The following is a 19494-nucleotide window of genomic DNA, read 5'->3' as shown; positions in this document are numbered from 1 at the left end:
TATAAAACAATTCAAATGACCTTCAGGATTTTTATCCTCAAGATGTTTTGTTTTCGCTCCCGCAACTTCATTTTTATACGTTTCATACTAGAAAAAAACTATATCCTAGAGGTGCTCCGTACGTATGGTGAGAATCGCTTAACGCGACAGCCACTTACTTCATAAACAAAATTGATATATGTCGGACAGTGGTTGTCATGGTAACCCTCGTATTAGTACAACTCCCTCTGAGTTCGCGTCCCTGGGATATTCATCAATTCGCATGCGCGTGAAGACGTATTTAGTTTCATTGGCGTGAGGTCATGCGTTTTCCTCCCTGTACAAACTTTACGTACAGTCTACACTGCGAGAGAAGTGTGTGCGCTTGGCACTATCCTCAAACTTGGACAACATATACCGGTAGGATCTATGTTCCTCGTGTGTATCCTATAAATAACTCCACACATCTCCATCGCTCTATAGGGCGTTGCCCCTCTCTCTCTTAGCTTTTTCCGTGTTGAGCTAGGTGGAATTTTATTTTTCTCAAAAGTCGCGTCGCAACCTTTGTTGGTTAAATCGCCACAGTTTAGTTACAACTAACGCTGAAAGATGGCCGGGTGGAACACGTCTTCGACATGGATGAAGATCGCACTGATTTGTCTGTGTTTGGGATTACTATTGTTTGTCATCGCCTTTGCGACCACCGGGTGGATGGTCTACACGGCATATAACTACGACAGAAGTCAGGGACTGTGGGAGTTCAAGGACTGTAGCGGTCGTGGGTGCTTGTCAGGGGACGTCAACCCCAACCGGTCCATGGCAGGTAGGGCGCTTTCTTTGATTAAATAAAGAAAATCGGCGGTTTATGTTTGGCCTAATTTGGTAATGATTTCTTGATAATAATGTAATCACATCACACCAGTATAATTTTAAAGGTGAAAACATAATCACTGGTGAGTTATTATACGTGAAATGTATTGCTGCATTTCTCGTCATTATACTTAAAATTTGTCCTTGACCTACAATTTATTTGCAAAAAAGCGACCCTGACCTTAGACTGGGTGTTTGATGGATATTTATAAAAAATATACTACGTTCTACAATAGATTATGATAAAGATAAGTATTGGTCTCAGTATGTCATTCATGTATTACCATTGAATTGAAGATTTTTCTTCTACGAGTTCGGTCAACTTACGGAGACACACTAAGAATTGTACAAGTGGTAAAGTGGTAGTTGCTGTTCGGCATAAAAAGAGTGGAACGACTGATTTGCCCATTACCGGTTTATGTGACTGTATAGGCTGTGTTGCTCGGCAGAACACAGAGGTACCCACTGTTTCTCTAATAACAAAACAAAGGATCCACAACACGTCCCATGCAAGGAATACCGTCCACAAATGAAATTGAATATTGATATGACATCAGGCAAAACAAAACTAAATATTTCTGCATCGTAATATGGTATATCTTCATGTCTTATTTAAGATAGTTATTTTCATAAGTAGTATATACTACACTACTTCTCGATTTACAATGTGTATGCATGCGTGAAACTAATTTGCGCTGGTTCATCAGCATAAAATTCTTAGAAAGACTTTGGACAGCCTCTGCTCTTATGACAATGATTAAAAATCCACCTTTTGGCGTGTATGACAGATAGAAGTGGCGTTGTAAAGAGAGTTGATACAACAGAGCACGGACATATGTTGTGTGCCACAGCAGGTGGCCATCAAGACTGAAGACTTTCTGCTGGCATGTGTACACATAAATATTCTACTTATCATATAAACACAGTAGGCATTTACTTTAAAAAGTTTCAGAAAAAAACATGGACAACTGTCATCCACTTGATGTAAACGAATCCATGTTTTCAGTTAGACCGATAGTGAAATGTGCACTGGTCATCAGTCATAAACAACAAAGGGAACAATAGACATGGAACAGATAATCACAAAACAGACATTTAATACTGGAGGATACCGAATAATGGGCTTTTAACGCGGGTCAAAATTTTCGCGTTTTTTAAAGTAAAAACAAGAACATTAAATCGTAACACTGTAAAATGTTAACGATCTGGCTCTCAAGATGTATATAAGTCAACTTCTCAAATCTTCGCGATCATAATTCTCTTCCGTGAGATCGCGAAAATATCCTCCTCTCGACATCAACCAGGTGTATAGTTTATAAGAATCCTTCAGCGCAAAGGTGTTCAAGAAGGTTTAGCAAGCGAATGTAGCGTTTAAAGAATACTAAAGACACACTCTCATTCAAAATAATCATGATACAGACTCATTGTAATGGAATAGCAGAGTACTTAATATTGAAACCACGGTTAAGCAACCAAATTTATTGATAAGTTTGTGAGCTGAGCATAATGTTATATGAAAATGACAGGGTATTGGTTCACTCGTGATGGATGTCAGGCTATTGCAGATAGTTCTAATATCGCCAAGAGTAATTTGACAACAACCTTGAATATTTATGTATTTTTACATTTGTGATCGATTTCATCCCAGTTTACAGCTGTACGTTTAATGTTCATGTTTGTATAATATCTATATCAGGGCACAGTTTTATGAACATTCCTTAACTTAAAATTACCCATAAAAAAGCATTACAGAATTTAAGAAAACAACTTAAGTTAAGGAGCCTTCCTTAAAATCTGTAATGCTTTCCTATGGAGAATTTTAAGTTAAGGGATTCCTATGTTCAGGAATATTCATGACACTGGACCCAGATGCAAGTTGCTTTTGGCAGCACCGTTATTTTCGCGGGGTGATATTTTTGTGATTTCGCGGAACATTGCTATGATCGCGTAAATTTGATCAGCAAAAGTAGTGAGCAATGGTTGAATCATATAAACCCTGAAAGCCAAATAGCAAAATATTAAAACCGCATAAATTTAATTTCTCTATTTTACGTTAAAATCGCGAAAAAATTAAATAACCGCATATGAAGTATTCTCCAGTGTGACTGTGCTATATTTGTGTACACATACCATGATACAATCATAAACAAGCGGAAATTATCATCACATGCTACTGGTAGGTAATCCGTATATAGTGTAATTTAATCTGGTGTTCACAATCATTCGAAATTCGAAGGACTAGTTTTAATTTTGCGGCATCCAGTAAGAAAAGGTGACGTTTCAATAACGAATAGCTGTCTAATTTTTCCTTTGGCGGGAAAAGTAAAGCTAGACATTTCTTTGTTATTTTGAATACCGAATAACTTAACATTGCTTTTTTCTGACAAATGTTAACGCCGTAGTACCTGTAAGTAAAAAACAATGTTAGAAATAGCTACACCATTATGAACAACATTAGACGAGGACACCATTTATTAAGCCAATAAATATAATATGTAACATGTAATATTCGTGAGTACTTTCGTTTTTGGTTAAATTTCGTGGATAGAAATATTCGTGGTTTGCCGATGCAGTAATAGTGACATTTATATCAAAAGAATATTGTTGTTTTTTATTCGTGGTTTTACAGCAACCTAGAAAACAACGGACATTTATATATACAACTTATATGTCATGTGATACAGTGATTTGTGGATAGAAAATGGAATTGTTGAATTAAAACTGTACAAATTGTCTCATTTTATAAGTTATAATAAAGAGGGACTATGTTTTATACGGAGTTCTCCGACACCCGCTGTGTAATCAGGACAACAGCCTTGTCAATCTCAGCAACATTTCCTGGCCGACGTGCTGCTGATGCGAGATATTAACTGTTTGGTATGCGGTGTTTCTGTTTATGTAGGATCTTTGTGCCAGAAATTGCTATTCAGACCTACGTAATGTACCAACATATCGTAATATACATGATGTATCTGGAACAAATAGCCGATTTAGTGCGCATCACTTACTGTACCGGGTTTTTCATCATCCAGTGATTATCTCATTTATTGACTATTGTTTTCTTGTTCGTTCCTTTGAATATCATTATTAAACTTCACACATACATTGTATATATAACGAAATTTTCAACTCGTACATCTGAATAGATAAAGTGTATGTAATTTTTAATAATAAAATTGATATGTTCTTTGATCTGCAAATAAGTACACTCTTCAAGATTAACATGACTAAAAATCAATGTGTCGCTTACATTGTTTTCGGAACTTTGATGTCGTTTTTTATGGACCTATCACTATAGTTATAACCAGCTGTTTTAGTACATGCTAACGTCTACACGGTCCACGAGTCATCGAGATAATGTCTAATTTTGTAGTCAGGAATGTCTAGCTCACTGACATTTTGTTTTCGTCGTTATTTCCCTTTATTGATCATTAGTCTCGTGGTATTACATTGACAATCACGTATAATGAAAGTTATAAACATTTACAATATTTTACAGACAAGCGCTGACTATGGTTCTGACTATCGGACATTCCAGAGTAAAGTACATAGAGGAAATGCTTCAAACATTCCTCCGTATATAGAAATATTCCTCAGTCTTTCTATCAGACATTCCTCATTATATGACATTCCTTAGTATATGATATTCCTCATTATATGACATTCCTTAGTATATGATATTCCTCAGTATATGACATTCCTCTGTATATGATATTCCTCAGTATATGACATTCCTCAGTATATGACATTCCTCAGTATATGACATTCTGAAGTATATGATATTCCTCAGTATATGACATTCCTCAGTATATGACATTCCTCAGTATATGACATTCCTTTGCATATGACCTTCCTCTGAATATGATATTTCTCAGTATATGACATTCCTAGTGTATGACATTTTCAGTATATGACATTCCTTACTATATGATATTCCTTAGTGTATGACATTCCTCAGTATATGACATTCCTCAGTATATGACATTCCTCTGTATATGATATTCCTTAGTGTATGACATTTTCAGTACGTGACATTCCTTTGTATATGACATTCCTTTGTATATGAAATTTCTAAGTATATGACACTCCTCTGTGTATGAAATTTCTTAGTATATGATATTCCTTAGTATATGACATTCCTTTGCATAAGACATTCCTCTGTATATGATATTCCTTAGTGTAAGACATTCCTCAGTATATGATATTCCTCATTATTATATGACTGGTGTTTTTGCTGCATTTTGATTGGCCGATACGTTTCTCAGAAGTATTCATCAACTGCGATATCGGCAAAAAGCACGCGAGGTTACTGGACTCAGTCTAGATACCTCTCGCGAGTCCAGTAACCTGTGTCAAAAATAGATCGAGAGAAACTCCCTTTAGATGTGACGTCATAATCACTTTTGACGTCGAGTCGTACCCAAATATAGCGTTACGGGAGTTTCCTTATTCAAAGATGTCGGATTAATCTATTGTGACGTCATTATAAATAGTCGGCAACATATTTGGCGGAAGGCAGCAAGTTTTGTAAAAGGAACATTTGCAAATATCATCCTGTTTATTGTAGTTAAGTCTTTTTGAAGAACCGGGTTAATATCCTGTAAATGTCATATAATAAAACAGTTATCGACCTATTTTCAGGTGGATACGGTGAGTTATCAACCCTCGAAAATGATATAACCCTCGGCCTACGGCCTCGGGATATATCACTTACTCGGGTTGATAACTCACCGTATCCACCTGAAAATAAGTCGATAATTGTATAGTATATGAAATTCCTTAGTATATGACATTCCTTATAGTATATGACATTCCATAGTATATGATATTACTCAATATTATTATGACATTCCTCAGTATATGGCATTCCTTAGAACGTGTGTATTATGTATATTATATTGTAAAATACATTGAAATAAATAAATAAATCATTAAATATAAATACAAATTTGATACATTTCTTAATTTATCATTAGTTTAAGTGTATGACATTCCATAGTAAATGACATTCCTCAATATTATTATGATATTCCTCAGTAAATGGCATGTATATCATATTGAAAATAAATGTAAATACATAAACAAATTTAATAAATACAAAAGCAAATTTAATACATTTCTTAATTTATCATTGGTTTAAGATTAACATAGCAGTCTTCAGAGAGTCATCATAAAATGCCACGTAAATGATTGTAATAATCGACATGTTATCGTCGATTTCAATTTGATACATGTAGAACGCCTCATTTAAATCGTTATATATGTGTGCATCTTGCATCAGCCATTCTGACGATAACACTACCATTTGATTACCTTTATGATGTTACTGAAATTTTCTATCTTAACATATTACTGATTTATCTCCCTTGTGGAAAGGTTTCGATTGTGACGTCATTAGTTTGGACTGAAATTAACGTCTTCTTTTTTTAAATATGACGTTACGCTCAGAAACACATGGCGTCACAATCCCTCTTTATGCAAAAAACAAAGATTAAGTAAAGTCCTAGAAGTCATTCTAACATCTACACCACGTTGATGAAACCAACAATGTAGCTGTTCGATGTAATGAATGGGAGGAGTTCGCTTTTATCTATCAAGAGGGCGTGTTGTTATTGCAGAGGCCGCCGACGGGTTACTGATACATATAGATAATCGAGGGGTGTTGTTAGTACTCTATGAGAAAGTTCAGTCTGTGAAAATAGAGGTTATATGGCATTAACCGGTTTATAGGCTTCTTTCACTAGAGCTAACATCTATCAAGACACAACACGAGTTATAACACAAATTAAAGTGTATTTCCACATTTTGTTCATTAAGTTCGCTAATTAACTTTGTACGGTCATCTAAATGATTAGGACATTCTAAGAAATAATGATAAGCATTTTCACAATGCTTTCCACAGTTTGTACAACGACAATTTTCGACTATACATGTATTTGTACGGAAAAAGATCGTCATTAAGAGTACTACATTTGTGCCTTAATCTGGTGTGAAAAATGTTTAATTTTCTGTTACCATATCTAAAATTAATTGGTCGATGAAAGACTATTTGTTAGGAAAGAACAATCTTAAAGGAAGAGATTGGTTATTCCTTGATATCATTATCTAAAATTCTTCCAGTTTCTTAAAGTAGAAGGTAAGAGAGACTTGAGAGTGGAGGAGAGTCGATAAGTTGGAATACAAAAGTCGTTATTGTTTCTTACAGCATATTGAATATTTCTCCAACTGTGGGAGGTTACAGATTCGAAAGAAAATTAGGAGTATCAGGAGTTTTCATCTTATGTAGTAATTTGAGTTTTCTTCTTGCTCTCCTATCACTTAGTAATTCTAAACAGGGGAGGTAATTGTTGATAAAAAAATTATCTATACAAAACAAAGCAAACTTTACCAATGTTTTAACTTTACCACCTCTTGGTTGCAAGTTTGAAACCCGTGACGTACTAGCCGTAGTTATGGCTGTGTATTTACGAACTGTGGATCCTGGCACGTCCTCAAATGACACTTCCTGTTGTACTAATGTAATGTTCTCCGTGTATTTACCAAGCACGGTAGTGTTGATCTACACACAAGGCATAAATATAACGACTTCAGCAGGTGTTTAAGGAGATGTAACCATACCATGCGAATTCTGAAGATGTTTACGTCGAATTTAATTTATCAGCGTCGTCTCCTCAAACATATCGTATTTGAATAGTATCATTCATATATTCAAATAGCACAATCGATCACTTAATATATTATTTGACATATTGCTTTCAAATTCCTGAAAATAAGAAAGATAAAAGTGAAAAATTCGTAAACCTCTTCGCAATAAGAGATGGACGCATTTTTGCTATATCAAGGGAAACAGGAATGACGATGTAGTGCTGTATCAAAGATAATGTTTATCGGAAGCTAGACTGCTGTCCATAGCTACCATCTGGATCGTGTTACGTATTTCGCTTGACCATTTCCCCTGTAATGGCCCCAGATGCCGAATCTCGCGTTCAGGTAACCTATTACATTTCTGAAAGATGAACCGTTGCCAAGAAAGTGTTTAGATGTTCAGGAGGCTCCATATAGGAGTTTTTGGTGGTTAGAAAAAGATGTCCTTCCTTTGTCGATAAAAGTATTCCAAATGCTATCTTTATGACCAATTCCTACGATATGTTAGAAACATATCAATGAAGAAGTGTTGTTTTTACTTAGCTTCCGAGACAATTTTACAGCTTTAATTATAAAACCCCACTGGTAGCCTCTTCGTGCAATTCCATGGAAGTAAAAATAGGAAAAGCTACTTCTTAATATACCCTAACTTTCTTACGTTTCATTATCTGCTTTCAAACTTTAAACGCCTAAGTAAAAGGATGAGAGTGAACAGAGACCTTGAGGTTTGTCAGAGAATCGCCGCCTTAAACTTCGGCACGGAGCCCTACAGAATTGCGCACTGGATAATGTCTTGTATTGGCCATGCAGAATAATATCAGTAATACATCGTACATGTAAGAATCAGCGTGTGTTTATTTTCGTCTGGAAGCTATATTTATATCTGACAGTTAATTATCTTCGCGTGGAAATATCAACTTGTACTGATACCATTCATTAAAACGTTACCAATGGAAAGGATGGATTTTTCTGACTAGATGCATGCTACAGTTGTGATAGTGCGCTCCATGCAATGTAGATGTTCAATTATACCGAAGGATTTTAAGATCGCTGAAATTCAAAAATTGTTGCTCGTTTTGGGAACTTTTAAAGTGGAAAAATGGCACATAAATGGTACGACCATGTTACGGTGTGGCTAAAGATCGGAATAGTTTTACAACTTGTGTCTACCGTTTTGTTTATTGTTGGGTTTTCTACGGATGTGTGGATATTCGCGACATTTCGGGAGGACGCTAGGCGTGAATATGGACTCTGGAGATATTTATTCTACACGTACAGTTCACGATACGAAGATGTTGGGGCCATCCGAGCAAACATAGGGAACAATGCTATTGTTATAACGAGATCAGGTAGGAAGAAGACAGGTGTAGTCTGTATACGTTTGATGTAGAATATTCGCTTTCCCGAATTAACGTTTAACATACTCTCTGAAATATTTTTGTCACCATCAGAATTCTAGTGAAAAAGCATGTTTGATTGATAAGAAAAGCTCTTGAATATCTAAGAATAGACTTCATAAGTGGTATGCATTACAAACGAATGTAATAAAAATAAAGTTACACAATCTGAAGGATGATCTAGATATACACTATCATTTTAAAAGAACGCCTACACTATTCGGCAATAGAAATTGTCGGAAAATAGATAAGCCCTCGTCTTATCTCAGCTACAACCGCTCTATCCTCAGTAGCGCCGAGCCTTCGCGATAAACACTTTGATTTCTGTTCCTAAATTAACGTCTCTTTCTAATATAGATCTATTACATAATATGATGAGTAAAACTAGCCCTAAGTTAACTGAACATGCCTCGTCATATCTTGAGAATATACCCTCCTTTTTTTAAAACTTTTACTTAAAATGATGTCACTATTTCTTAATTTCAAAGGGATATGGAAAAGCGTTTGAAAACAAACAAAAAAATGTGTAAACTCCGATGGATTTAAAAACAATATTGATATCAATGCTTGTAATTAATTTTTCAGACTATGTGAGAAAACGAACTACGTTTTAATGTACGATTACATTGATTTAGCAAGGTATATTTTTTAACAAATCAATACGCAACGTCAGTGTCTATATTGTGATATCATGGTATTGTCTGAATTGTTATCGTAATGGTATGAAAAAAATCGATCAATTTAAAGGTCAGATACATGTATGAAAAAATGGTTTAAAACTATCTGCAAACAATATTTAAACTTATAAATCTTCAAAATGTTCACTAATATTTGATAAACGTATTTACTGGTACATGTTTAATAATAGCAACAATAAACTAAAAAAAGATACGGATATTATGATATTAAATGAAAAAAAGACAAGTATGGTAATGATAAAGAATAGGAAGATGGGAATGATGAGGGGAATCATACCTATATAAGAATTACGATTGTAAATACAAATAAAGAATAATGCTATGAAAGATGACACAAAGTAGGTTTATGTTTCTAAGTAAGGGTGTGGGAGTGTATTGTTGATTTAAAGAAAAGTTATAAAATAATCCACGTTTTACCGATGCAGGAATTATTTACTGACAAAGTTCCAGGAATTCTCTGTTGGGTGCCACTACTCTATCAAGTACGCTAAGGAGACAACTGTTCGAGTGTTAGTAATTAAATTCAATCATCGCTGCTTGCCGCAAAACTATGCTGCAAACTGCTGTGGTTTTCTTCTTTAAAGAGTTATGACGTAATTAAACAGGTGTTTTTACCATACGGGCAATAAAAGTAAGTACCCCGTGGTGAACCTCTTATCGTATGATGTGCGTGTTTACATCCTCAAATAATGACAGGAAGTAATGTTTACACATTCCTTATGCATATTCTCCAAAAAGAGGTCCTCGACGGGGTTTGCAAAGCAGCGATATATACATATGTATATTATAAAATACTTTTTACAGTAATGTAACATACATTTTGATGCATTTTATAATATAAACAATATCAATTCACATTTAACTTTCAGCAATTGACAAACAAGCAAGTGATTTTATATCAGTATAATCAGTACACGAAGAGAAGTTTACATGGCTGTTTAGACATTTTGCCGATGTAACCCATGGTAATATTCATAACATTAACTGATCCCGTCTGTTAACACTGAAACTATGATATCCCTAACAGATGCAGCAAAACCGTCCTCCAGCTAGTCATATTGTAACTGAATTACAGTAACAAGAAATGCTACTATTGTTTATCTTTTTCCTATCGACTGAACGCTCTTTTCAAAGTCATTCCTGTATCTTGCAACATGTGTAAGCGTTTTGCGGAATCAGTAGTTCGGTTTTCGCTATCAAAGAGCTATATTCATATCAAATCCCACAACCAGGCCAAGATATCTTTGATCACAGCAACTCATCTATTATCACATTTACATGTACATGCAAATAATGTAAAGTTATACGACTTTTCTCTTTTTTCCTTATTTAGTTTCTAGCTGGTTGTAAAAAGAGAAGAAAATGCAATGATGGATGCAACTATCTATTGTATAGCATATAAGTAATTTAATTGTTTAACAAACCTACATTGTACATATCATATATTTTGTCATTGTATGTCCGAGGACAGCATACATGCAAAGTTACACGAATTACAAGAAAAACCATGTTATAGTTTCACATGAGGCCAAGGTGGTCAAGTGGTTACCACAAGCCCTCCACCTCTGGGTCGCGTGTTCGAATCCCATGTGGAGTAGTTACCAGGTACTGACCGCTGTTCGATGGCTTTTCTCCGCTTTTTCCACCGCCACCTAAACCTGTAACGTTCTTAAATGACCATTATTGTTAGTAGAATGTTAAACTACTCAAACCAAAACAAAGTTCCAACTATATTCCATATGGAATGGGGCTTGTTATATATTACTGCAGAAATCATGTTGTAGTTATAAGTAAGCATTTAAATAAATAACAGGCACAGGTAGATTGAAATTATCACGGTGATACCAAAGATTTTCAGCATTTACGCATAGTCTTTCTCTAAAAATGGAAGTTTCATCTAATTGTCCACAATGATATTTTATAGTCTTTTCCTAAAAATGGAAGTGTAATCTTAATGTCCACAACGATATTTTATAGTCTTTTCCTAAAAATGGAAGTGTAATCTTAATGTCCACAATGATATTTTATAGTCTTTTCCTAAAAATGGAAGTGTAATCTTAATGTCCACAATGATATTTTATAGTTTTTTTTTTCCTAAAAATGGAAGTATCATCTTATCGTCCACAATGCTATCATTAGTAAATGTAATCGTAAACTGATTTTTTTTTACATATCATTAACTTAGATGCATCAACACCAAATTGATGAAAAGCAATTATAGCAAATTTTAGATATCACACGACGTTACAATCATACAACATACTTGAAATATAAATAAGGAAAGCATTTGAAACGTATTTCATGGTTGAGTCAAAAGTGTCCTTTTGTGGGTAATTTCTAATCCTATTTGTAATTACACTGTGTGTTTTTAGGAGGCATCATTGACAAAATAAACACTTTCTTATGCAAATGGTAGTAAAGAGTTGTATTGGGAAAACAAATTGAATGTTTTTGAACAATTTTACTTTCGGAAGAATGTTCCAGAATAATCAAAACACCATTAGACTTTTTTATGCCTATTTTCTATAACATCTTCGCTTACTGGTATGACAGTGTGTGCCAAATATCACTGTTCCCTTCAGATAGAGATTGAACAGTGTTTTGATTGCGTTAAAGGTGGTATGAATGCAATGGGATACAGACATATTCCGCGCTACATGTAGAATATGTCTGGATCCCATTGCGTTCATACCACCTTTAACGCAATAAAAATTCTGTTCAATCTTTATATTTACATAAATAAGTCTACTTTTACGTCAAGTTTAAAACGGTGATGGTTGCTAAGTTGGGTAACAGTTGGGTAACTACGGTAGTCAGGATGACCGAAGATATAGTTCCGATTGTTGAATGTTATAGCTGCAGTTTGATTTGAAATATAACAATGACACCTTTAAATTATTTTCAAATTTTGCTGGGTTTTTTTCCCCAATTTGATAATATATCAATAACGTCGATTTTTATTAAAATTTGAGATAAACGAGGCGGAACGACTACCGGTATATATCGTTGTCAGGTTAGTGATGCGGTCCGAAGTGGAGCGAGCCGCCATATTTGATTTTCAACCGAGGAAAGTAACTGTGAAATAGTCTGTTGATCAAATCATGGTATGACTGCTGAGCTGCTGAATGTTTGTAATGTATGTATCGGTCTACGTACGCGATATAGACTAAATTCTTCATAGTCACGACTTTTATTTTATTGTACGAATGATGGACAAGTGTTTACATGGTGTGGGACTGACGTAACTATGGAATTCCTCGAACATTCCTGAGGAAAGCCCCCGGTTGTAACCTCGACAAGCGATTCTTTTTGTTGTTTATTACCGTTACAATGCTTGAACACATATTCTGTTTTGATGTCAAATACATTTTAATTGGATCTAATAACAACTCTTTATTATTATTTTGAATCCGACAGCGAGGAAACTTTGTTAACACTTCATAGAGTAGGCCAATCGAGTAGGCTAATGACGAGCATGATATTGTCTGTGCCGCCTAAGGATCAGTATTGAGACAAATAGAAGACCGAAATTGCCTTTCGACCACGACTATTGCACGATGATTAATGGACTAAATGGCTATTAGACGAAGAGTTGATTACAGGTATAAACAACATCATAGTGTTGGCCTTACGGAAGCCAATCTGACACAGTCAAAGTCAGTCAACCTAACGGTGCTTAGAGGGATTGCAGACAAAATATCATATGGCAGAAATAATTTGTCTTTTACTGTGACCCTGACCTTTTATGTTACAGATTGGTACCGTGCTACGCAGGCCATGGAATGCTTCGGTCTCATCTGCATCGTCGTTGCCACCTTCCTCCTCCTGCTCTACTTCTTCGTCGCCTCCTGTAAAAGAAGGAATGCTCTTATAGCTACTATCGTCTTCACCTTTGCTGCGGGTGAGTTCAATAACGTTATATGTGTTTCCCTCTAAAATTTCATATTGAACTGGTCTAGTCATGGATTTAGAAGAGTCGAAATGTGTTGTTAGGGGCGATTGTTTTAATGAATGAAGAGTGTTCCAATGAAGGCTTTTATCAAATATTAATTTATGTGTATTCAGGTTACGTGTGAAAACAAGACTTAAACGAATTGGATGATTGTTATAAAGATATCATTCCTTTTGAAAGAGTCTATTATTGAATTATATCATAATATTACATTGTATTACTTTATGTATTATAAACCATTTTCGATTAATGTTTTTTTTCTAAGGTATTAGGTTTGTTTTTAATTTCATTCATTTATTTATTTTACAGTTGGATTTATCATCATCGGCATTGCTATTTTTGCATCAAAGTTCGATAACTACGGTTATGAAATAGGCTGGTCAATGGGCCTGGCTATTGCGGCAGCCATTTTGGCTTTTGTGGCGGGAATCATGGAAGTTTTAGAAATAAAATAAAATATAAGTATCAAATTATTTTACCTCTCGAAACCAGAGACAGAAGATTACTCCATCGGTTGAATTTATACGTGAGTCGATGTTAAACTATTGCTCACATAAGCAGACGTCTAAAGACCCGGATGTTTTTTTCCATAACTATGGAGGACGACTACTGTTTTTGGCGGGAAGAGGTTATATGTTATCCTTTAGCCAACCATTTCATGACCAAACCTCACATACTTACTACCGAATGCGAAATGTTTAAGGTTATGATTAATCTTTTCAGGAATTAATTACTGAACGCCGACACTTTTAATTTTCTACGGAGGAAAGATGCATAACTGTAGAGAAGTATAGTTAAACCCTAGTTATTATATAATATACTAGAATGTCACGTGATTAATGGCCATCTTTTCTTTTGGTGAACATGCAGTGAACGTGACATTTTATTTCCTCTTGAGTCACACATACCTTTTTTCTGAATGAAAAGTTTATAACGATATTTATGCAATGTTTTTATAGATTTATATATTTTTCTTTACTCAAAGTGCTTTTATCTTTTCGCATTGATGTCAAAGTCACATCTGAAAAAATGCTAAGAATTGAAATGAGCGTGTTGAGTATTAATGTAAATTTTGTAATTCATTTACAATAAATGCCAGATAATTTCAATTTCTCAAAATTTGAAAATCTGAGCAATCAACTTGGATTGGTGTACTTTTATTGTGACTTTGAGATCAAATGTGTTCTAATGTCTTAGGCAGCAAGATGTGTATATGGCCGTTGTAATCGTGTTTGGATAATGCAATTAAGTGTTGTTCTTTCCTTTGTTCGGTGGGGGACCATCCCCGTATACGAAGACTTCTAATGTCGGAAAACACAATCATTTTTAAACATCGCAAGAAAGATAACTCCTGCTGAATTTATTTCCCTCGTGTAACCTTCATCATGTTATAAAATACACGTATTAATAATTATATATTTAATGTCTGGTTGGTATTTCGTTATGAGTGAATGCATGGCTCAATTGTTCAAATGTATATTGCAAATATGACATTTATTTAGCTATAGTTTGCTTGTGTAATGTTGTTCTTTCTTATTATAAACAATTTTAAATAAAAACTACAAAATCAAACAACTTTTATCAGAAGTTTATATTAAAATTTAAATGAACAGACATTTATATTCCTATGGATTCTTCACTCTAAATTGATGAGGTTTTCTTCAGATCGTATGGCAACCATCAGTTGTATATAATATATTTTTCAATACTTTAATTTCATATGTTACACTCATTTCTACTGGTTAGATGTTTGAGGTTATTTTTCCATTGACCGAAAGAATGTTACGTCAAGTATTATGACGTCATACATACAAAACGTTTTCGCATTACATTTTAAAAACGACACAGCCATTGGCCAAACTGAACTCTTTGATAAGGCACAATGCACCACAACTCAATTTGGTTTATTGAAGAAGTAAACAAAATCACGATAATTTATGCCCAATTAGTACCTGAATGAGGTATCTTAATTAAATTATGAGCAGTATTCTCAATATCTTTTGGGTTTATGAAGTCATAGACAAAAATAATAACAAAACAAACAAAAAACCGCCTCGCGTCCTAGAAGAATGTCTTTCAATTTTTTTATGACTTCATAAACCCAAAAACAACTGAAAACAATGCTAAATAAATAAGAAAACATCACCGTTCCATTTGAAAGTATTTCATAATATCTAAGATTGAAGAGCAAATGGACGGCAGGCATTACCAATTTAAGTCTCCTTGTGATAATAATAATTTTCAATAATAGCAAAATTATACATTAAAACAAAACATATTATACGAAATTAAATACAACACATAATAACATTACAATAACTCTTGATGGTGGATTATACAAAGATAGAATTTTACCTGTAATACTTAGATATATGGGATACAAACAAATGATACAAACATAGAATCTTATTTTCGCATACGCTTACATTTAGCATTTTCGAGAGCTTTTTGAAGAACGCGAAAGACATTAACGCAGAAACGTTTCAAACACATGGTACAATAGAAACATGTAAACCTCAAACAAACGGTACAGTAGAAACATGTAAACCTCAAACACAGTAGAAACATGTAAACCTCAAACACACGGTACAGTAGAAACATGTAAACCTCAAACACACGGTACAGTAAAAACATGTAAACCTCAAACACACGGTACAGTAGAAACATGTAAACCTCAAACACAGTAGAAACATGTAAACCTCAAACACACGGTACAGTAAAAACATGTAAACCTCAAACACACGGTACAGTAGAAACATGTAAACCTCAAACACAGTAGAAACATGTAAACCTCAAACACACGGTACAGTAAAAACATGTAAACCTCAAACACAGTAGAAACATGTAAACCTCAAACACAGTAGAAACATATAAACCTCAAACACACGGTACAGTAGAAACATGTAAACCTCAAACACAGTAGAAACATGTAAACCTCAAACACAGTAGAAACATGTAAACCTCAAACACAGTAGAAACATGTAAACCTCAAACACAGTAGAAACATGTAAACCTCAAACACACGGTACAGTAGAAACATATAAACCTCAAACACACGGTACAGTAGAAACATGAAATTATCAAACACACGGTACAGTAGAAACATGTAAACCTCAAACACAGTAGAAACATGTAAACCTCAAACACACGGTACAGTAGAAACATGTAAACCTCAAACAAAGTAGAAACATGTAAACCTCAAACACAGTAGAAACATGTGATTATCAATCACATAGCACAGTAGAAACATGTAAACCTCAAACACACGGTACAGTAAAAACATGTAAACCTCAAACACACGGTACAGTAGAAACATGTAAACCTCAAACACAGTAGAAACATGTAAACCTCAAACACAGTAGAAACATGTAAACCTCAAACACATGGTACAGTAAAAACATGTAAACCTCAAACACACGGTACAGTAGAAACATGTAAACCTCAAACACACGGTACAGTAGAAACATGTAAACCTCAAACACACGGTACAGTAAAAACATGTAAACCTCAAACACACGGTACAGTAGAAACATGTAAACCTCAAACACAGTAGAAACATGTAAACCTCAAACACACGGTACAGTAAAAACATGTAAACCTCAAACACACGGTACAGTAGAAACATGTAAACCTCAAACACAGTAGAAACATGTAAACCTCAAACACAGTAGAAACATGTAAACCTCAAACACATGGTACAGTAAAAACATGTAAACCTCAATCACACGGTACAGTAGAAACATGTAAACCTCAAACACACGGTACAGTAGAAACATGTAAACCTCAAACACACGGTACAGTAAAAACATGTAAACCTCAAACACACGGTACAGTAGAAACATGTAAACCTCAAACACAGTAGAAACATGTAAACCTCAAACACACGGTACAGTAAAAACATGTAAACCTCAAACACACGGTACAGTAGAAACATGTAAACCTCAAACACACGGTACAGTAGAAACATGAAATTATCAAACACACGGTACAGTAGAAACATGAAATTATCAAACACACGGTACAGTAGAAACATGAAATTATCAAACACACGGCACAGTAGAAAGATGAAATTATCAAACACACGGTACAGTAGAAACATATAAACCTCAAACACACGGTACAGTAGAAACATGAAATTATCAAACACACGGTACAGTAGAAACATGAAATTATCAAACACACGGTACAGTAGAAACATGAAATTATCAAACACACGGTACAGTAGAAACATGAAATTATCAAACACACTGTATAGTAGAAACATATAAACCTCAAACACACGGTACAGTAGAAACATGAAATTATTAAACACACGGTACAGTAGAAACATGAAATTATCAAACACTTGGTATAGTAGAAACATGTAATTCTAAAACACATAGCAAAGAAAAAACATGTAATTCTCAATCACAAAGCACAGAAAAAACAGTAGAAACATGTGATTATCAATCACATAGCACAGTAGAAACATGTAAATCTCAAACACACGGTACAGTAGAAACATGCAATTCTCAACCACTTGGTGCAGTAGAAACATGTAATTCTCAAACACTTGGTGCTGTAGAAACATGTAATTTTCAAACACATGGTACATTAATAAAATGTAATTCTCAAACATATAGTACATTAGAAACATGTAATTCACAAAACTTGGTGCAGTAGAAACATTTAATTCTCAAACACACGGTACAGTAGAAACATGTAATTCTCAAACACATAGCACAATAGAAACATGTTATTCTCAAACACACGGTACAGTAGAAACATGTAATTCTCAAACACATGACACAGTAGAAACATGTAATTCTCAAACACATAGCACAGTAGAAACATGTAATTCTCAAACACATTGCACAGTAGAAACATGTAATTCTCAAACACATAGTACAGTAGAAACATGTAATTCTCAAACACATAGCACAGTAGAAACATGTAATTCTCAAACACATGACACAGTAGAAACATGTAATTCTGAAACACATAGTACAGTAGAAACATGTAATTCTCAAACACATGACACAGTAGAAACATGTAATTCTGAAACACATAGTACAGTAGAAACATGTAATATTCAAACACATAGCACAGTAAAAACATGTTATTCTCAAACACATAGCACAGTAAAAACATGTTATTCTCAAACACATAGCACAGTAGAAACATGTAATATTCAAACACATAGCACAGTAGAAACATGTGATTCTCAAGCACATAGCACAGCATCGTCGGAGACCCACGTGTGATCGCACTATACTACGTTACACTTGAGTGTAGAGTAGTGTAGTGTGATCACCCGTTGATCTCCGACGATGATAGCACAGTAGAAGCATGTAATTTTGGATCCTGAGATTAAATCGCTGTGAAATAATCGTTCGACCTTTAAACGTTGCTTTACAGTGTATTTCGAATTCGAAATGTTTTATGTAAAATGTCTCAATGTATCAAAGTTATGTATGAGCCACTATGAAATAACTTATACGTCGTTTCTAGAAAGGACTCTCTGCGCTTCATCTATTTGACCTTTTAGAACAACTCATACCTTTGCTATAAGAATTGGCCGGTCTGCAGTCGTCTTACCTCAATAAATGATAAAATCAACATCTACATTTGTGTTACTACGCTGAAATTACGAGATACCGGGCAAAAAACCCCCACAAAAAAACAAAAACAGAAAAATACACATACACACACTAACAGACCAAATAAAAAAGCACTATATCTATTAGTGTAATTCCAAAGACCGTGCTGTCGCATTTAATGAAATAACATGGATAAAACAAGGTAAAACGAATTAACAAATTTTATCAAAAATAATTCCTTCTATATCTGAAAATATTCTCAAATACAGTTACCTCAGCGTGATAAATAATATGTATATAGTTAGCAAAATAGGTTGTTCCTGTTGGGAGTCATAGTTCAATATCGATTGCATTGAACAAACAAGGACATCAAT

General features: G+C 34.4%; 1 protein-coding gene across 2 annotated transcripts; it reads left to right on the top strand.

Moving 5' to 3' along the window:
- The first annotated feature begins 260 nt into the window (after nucleotides 1–260).
- On the top strand, nucleotides 261–14964 carry LOC138317982 (lens fiber membrane intrinsic protein-like). Of its 2 annotated transcripts, none has more exons than XM_069259985.1 (3): nucleotides 261–802; nucleotides 13344–13490; nucleotides 13851–14964. In XM_069259985.1, the coding sequence occupies exons 1-3, from the start codon at nucleotides 589–591 to the stop codon at nucleotides 13994–13996; spliced, it is 507 nt and encodes a 168-aa protein (XP_069116086.1). In that variant the 5' UTR covers nucleotides 261–588; the 3' UTR covers nucleotides 13997–14964. The 2 variants fall into 2 exon arrangements, with proteins under 2 accessions (XP_069116086.1, XP_069116085.1); XM_069259984.1 differs by lacking the exon at nucleotides 261–802 and adding an exon at nucleotides 8104–8843.
- Nucleotides 14965–19494: the final 4530 nt, after the last annotated feature.

This window comes from Argopecten irradians, chromosome 3, assembly GCF_041381155.1.
Source record: "Argopecten irradians isolate NY chromosome 3, Ai_NY, whole genome shotgun sequence".
Taxonomy (NCBI): Eukaryota; Metazoa; Mollusca; class Bivalvia; order Pectinida; family Pectinidae; genus Argopecten; species Argopecten irradians.
The sequence above is the reverse complement of the archived record's forward strand: the minus strand, read 5'-3'. Positions and strand labels throughout refer to the sequence as shown.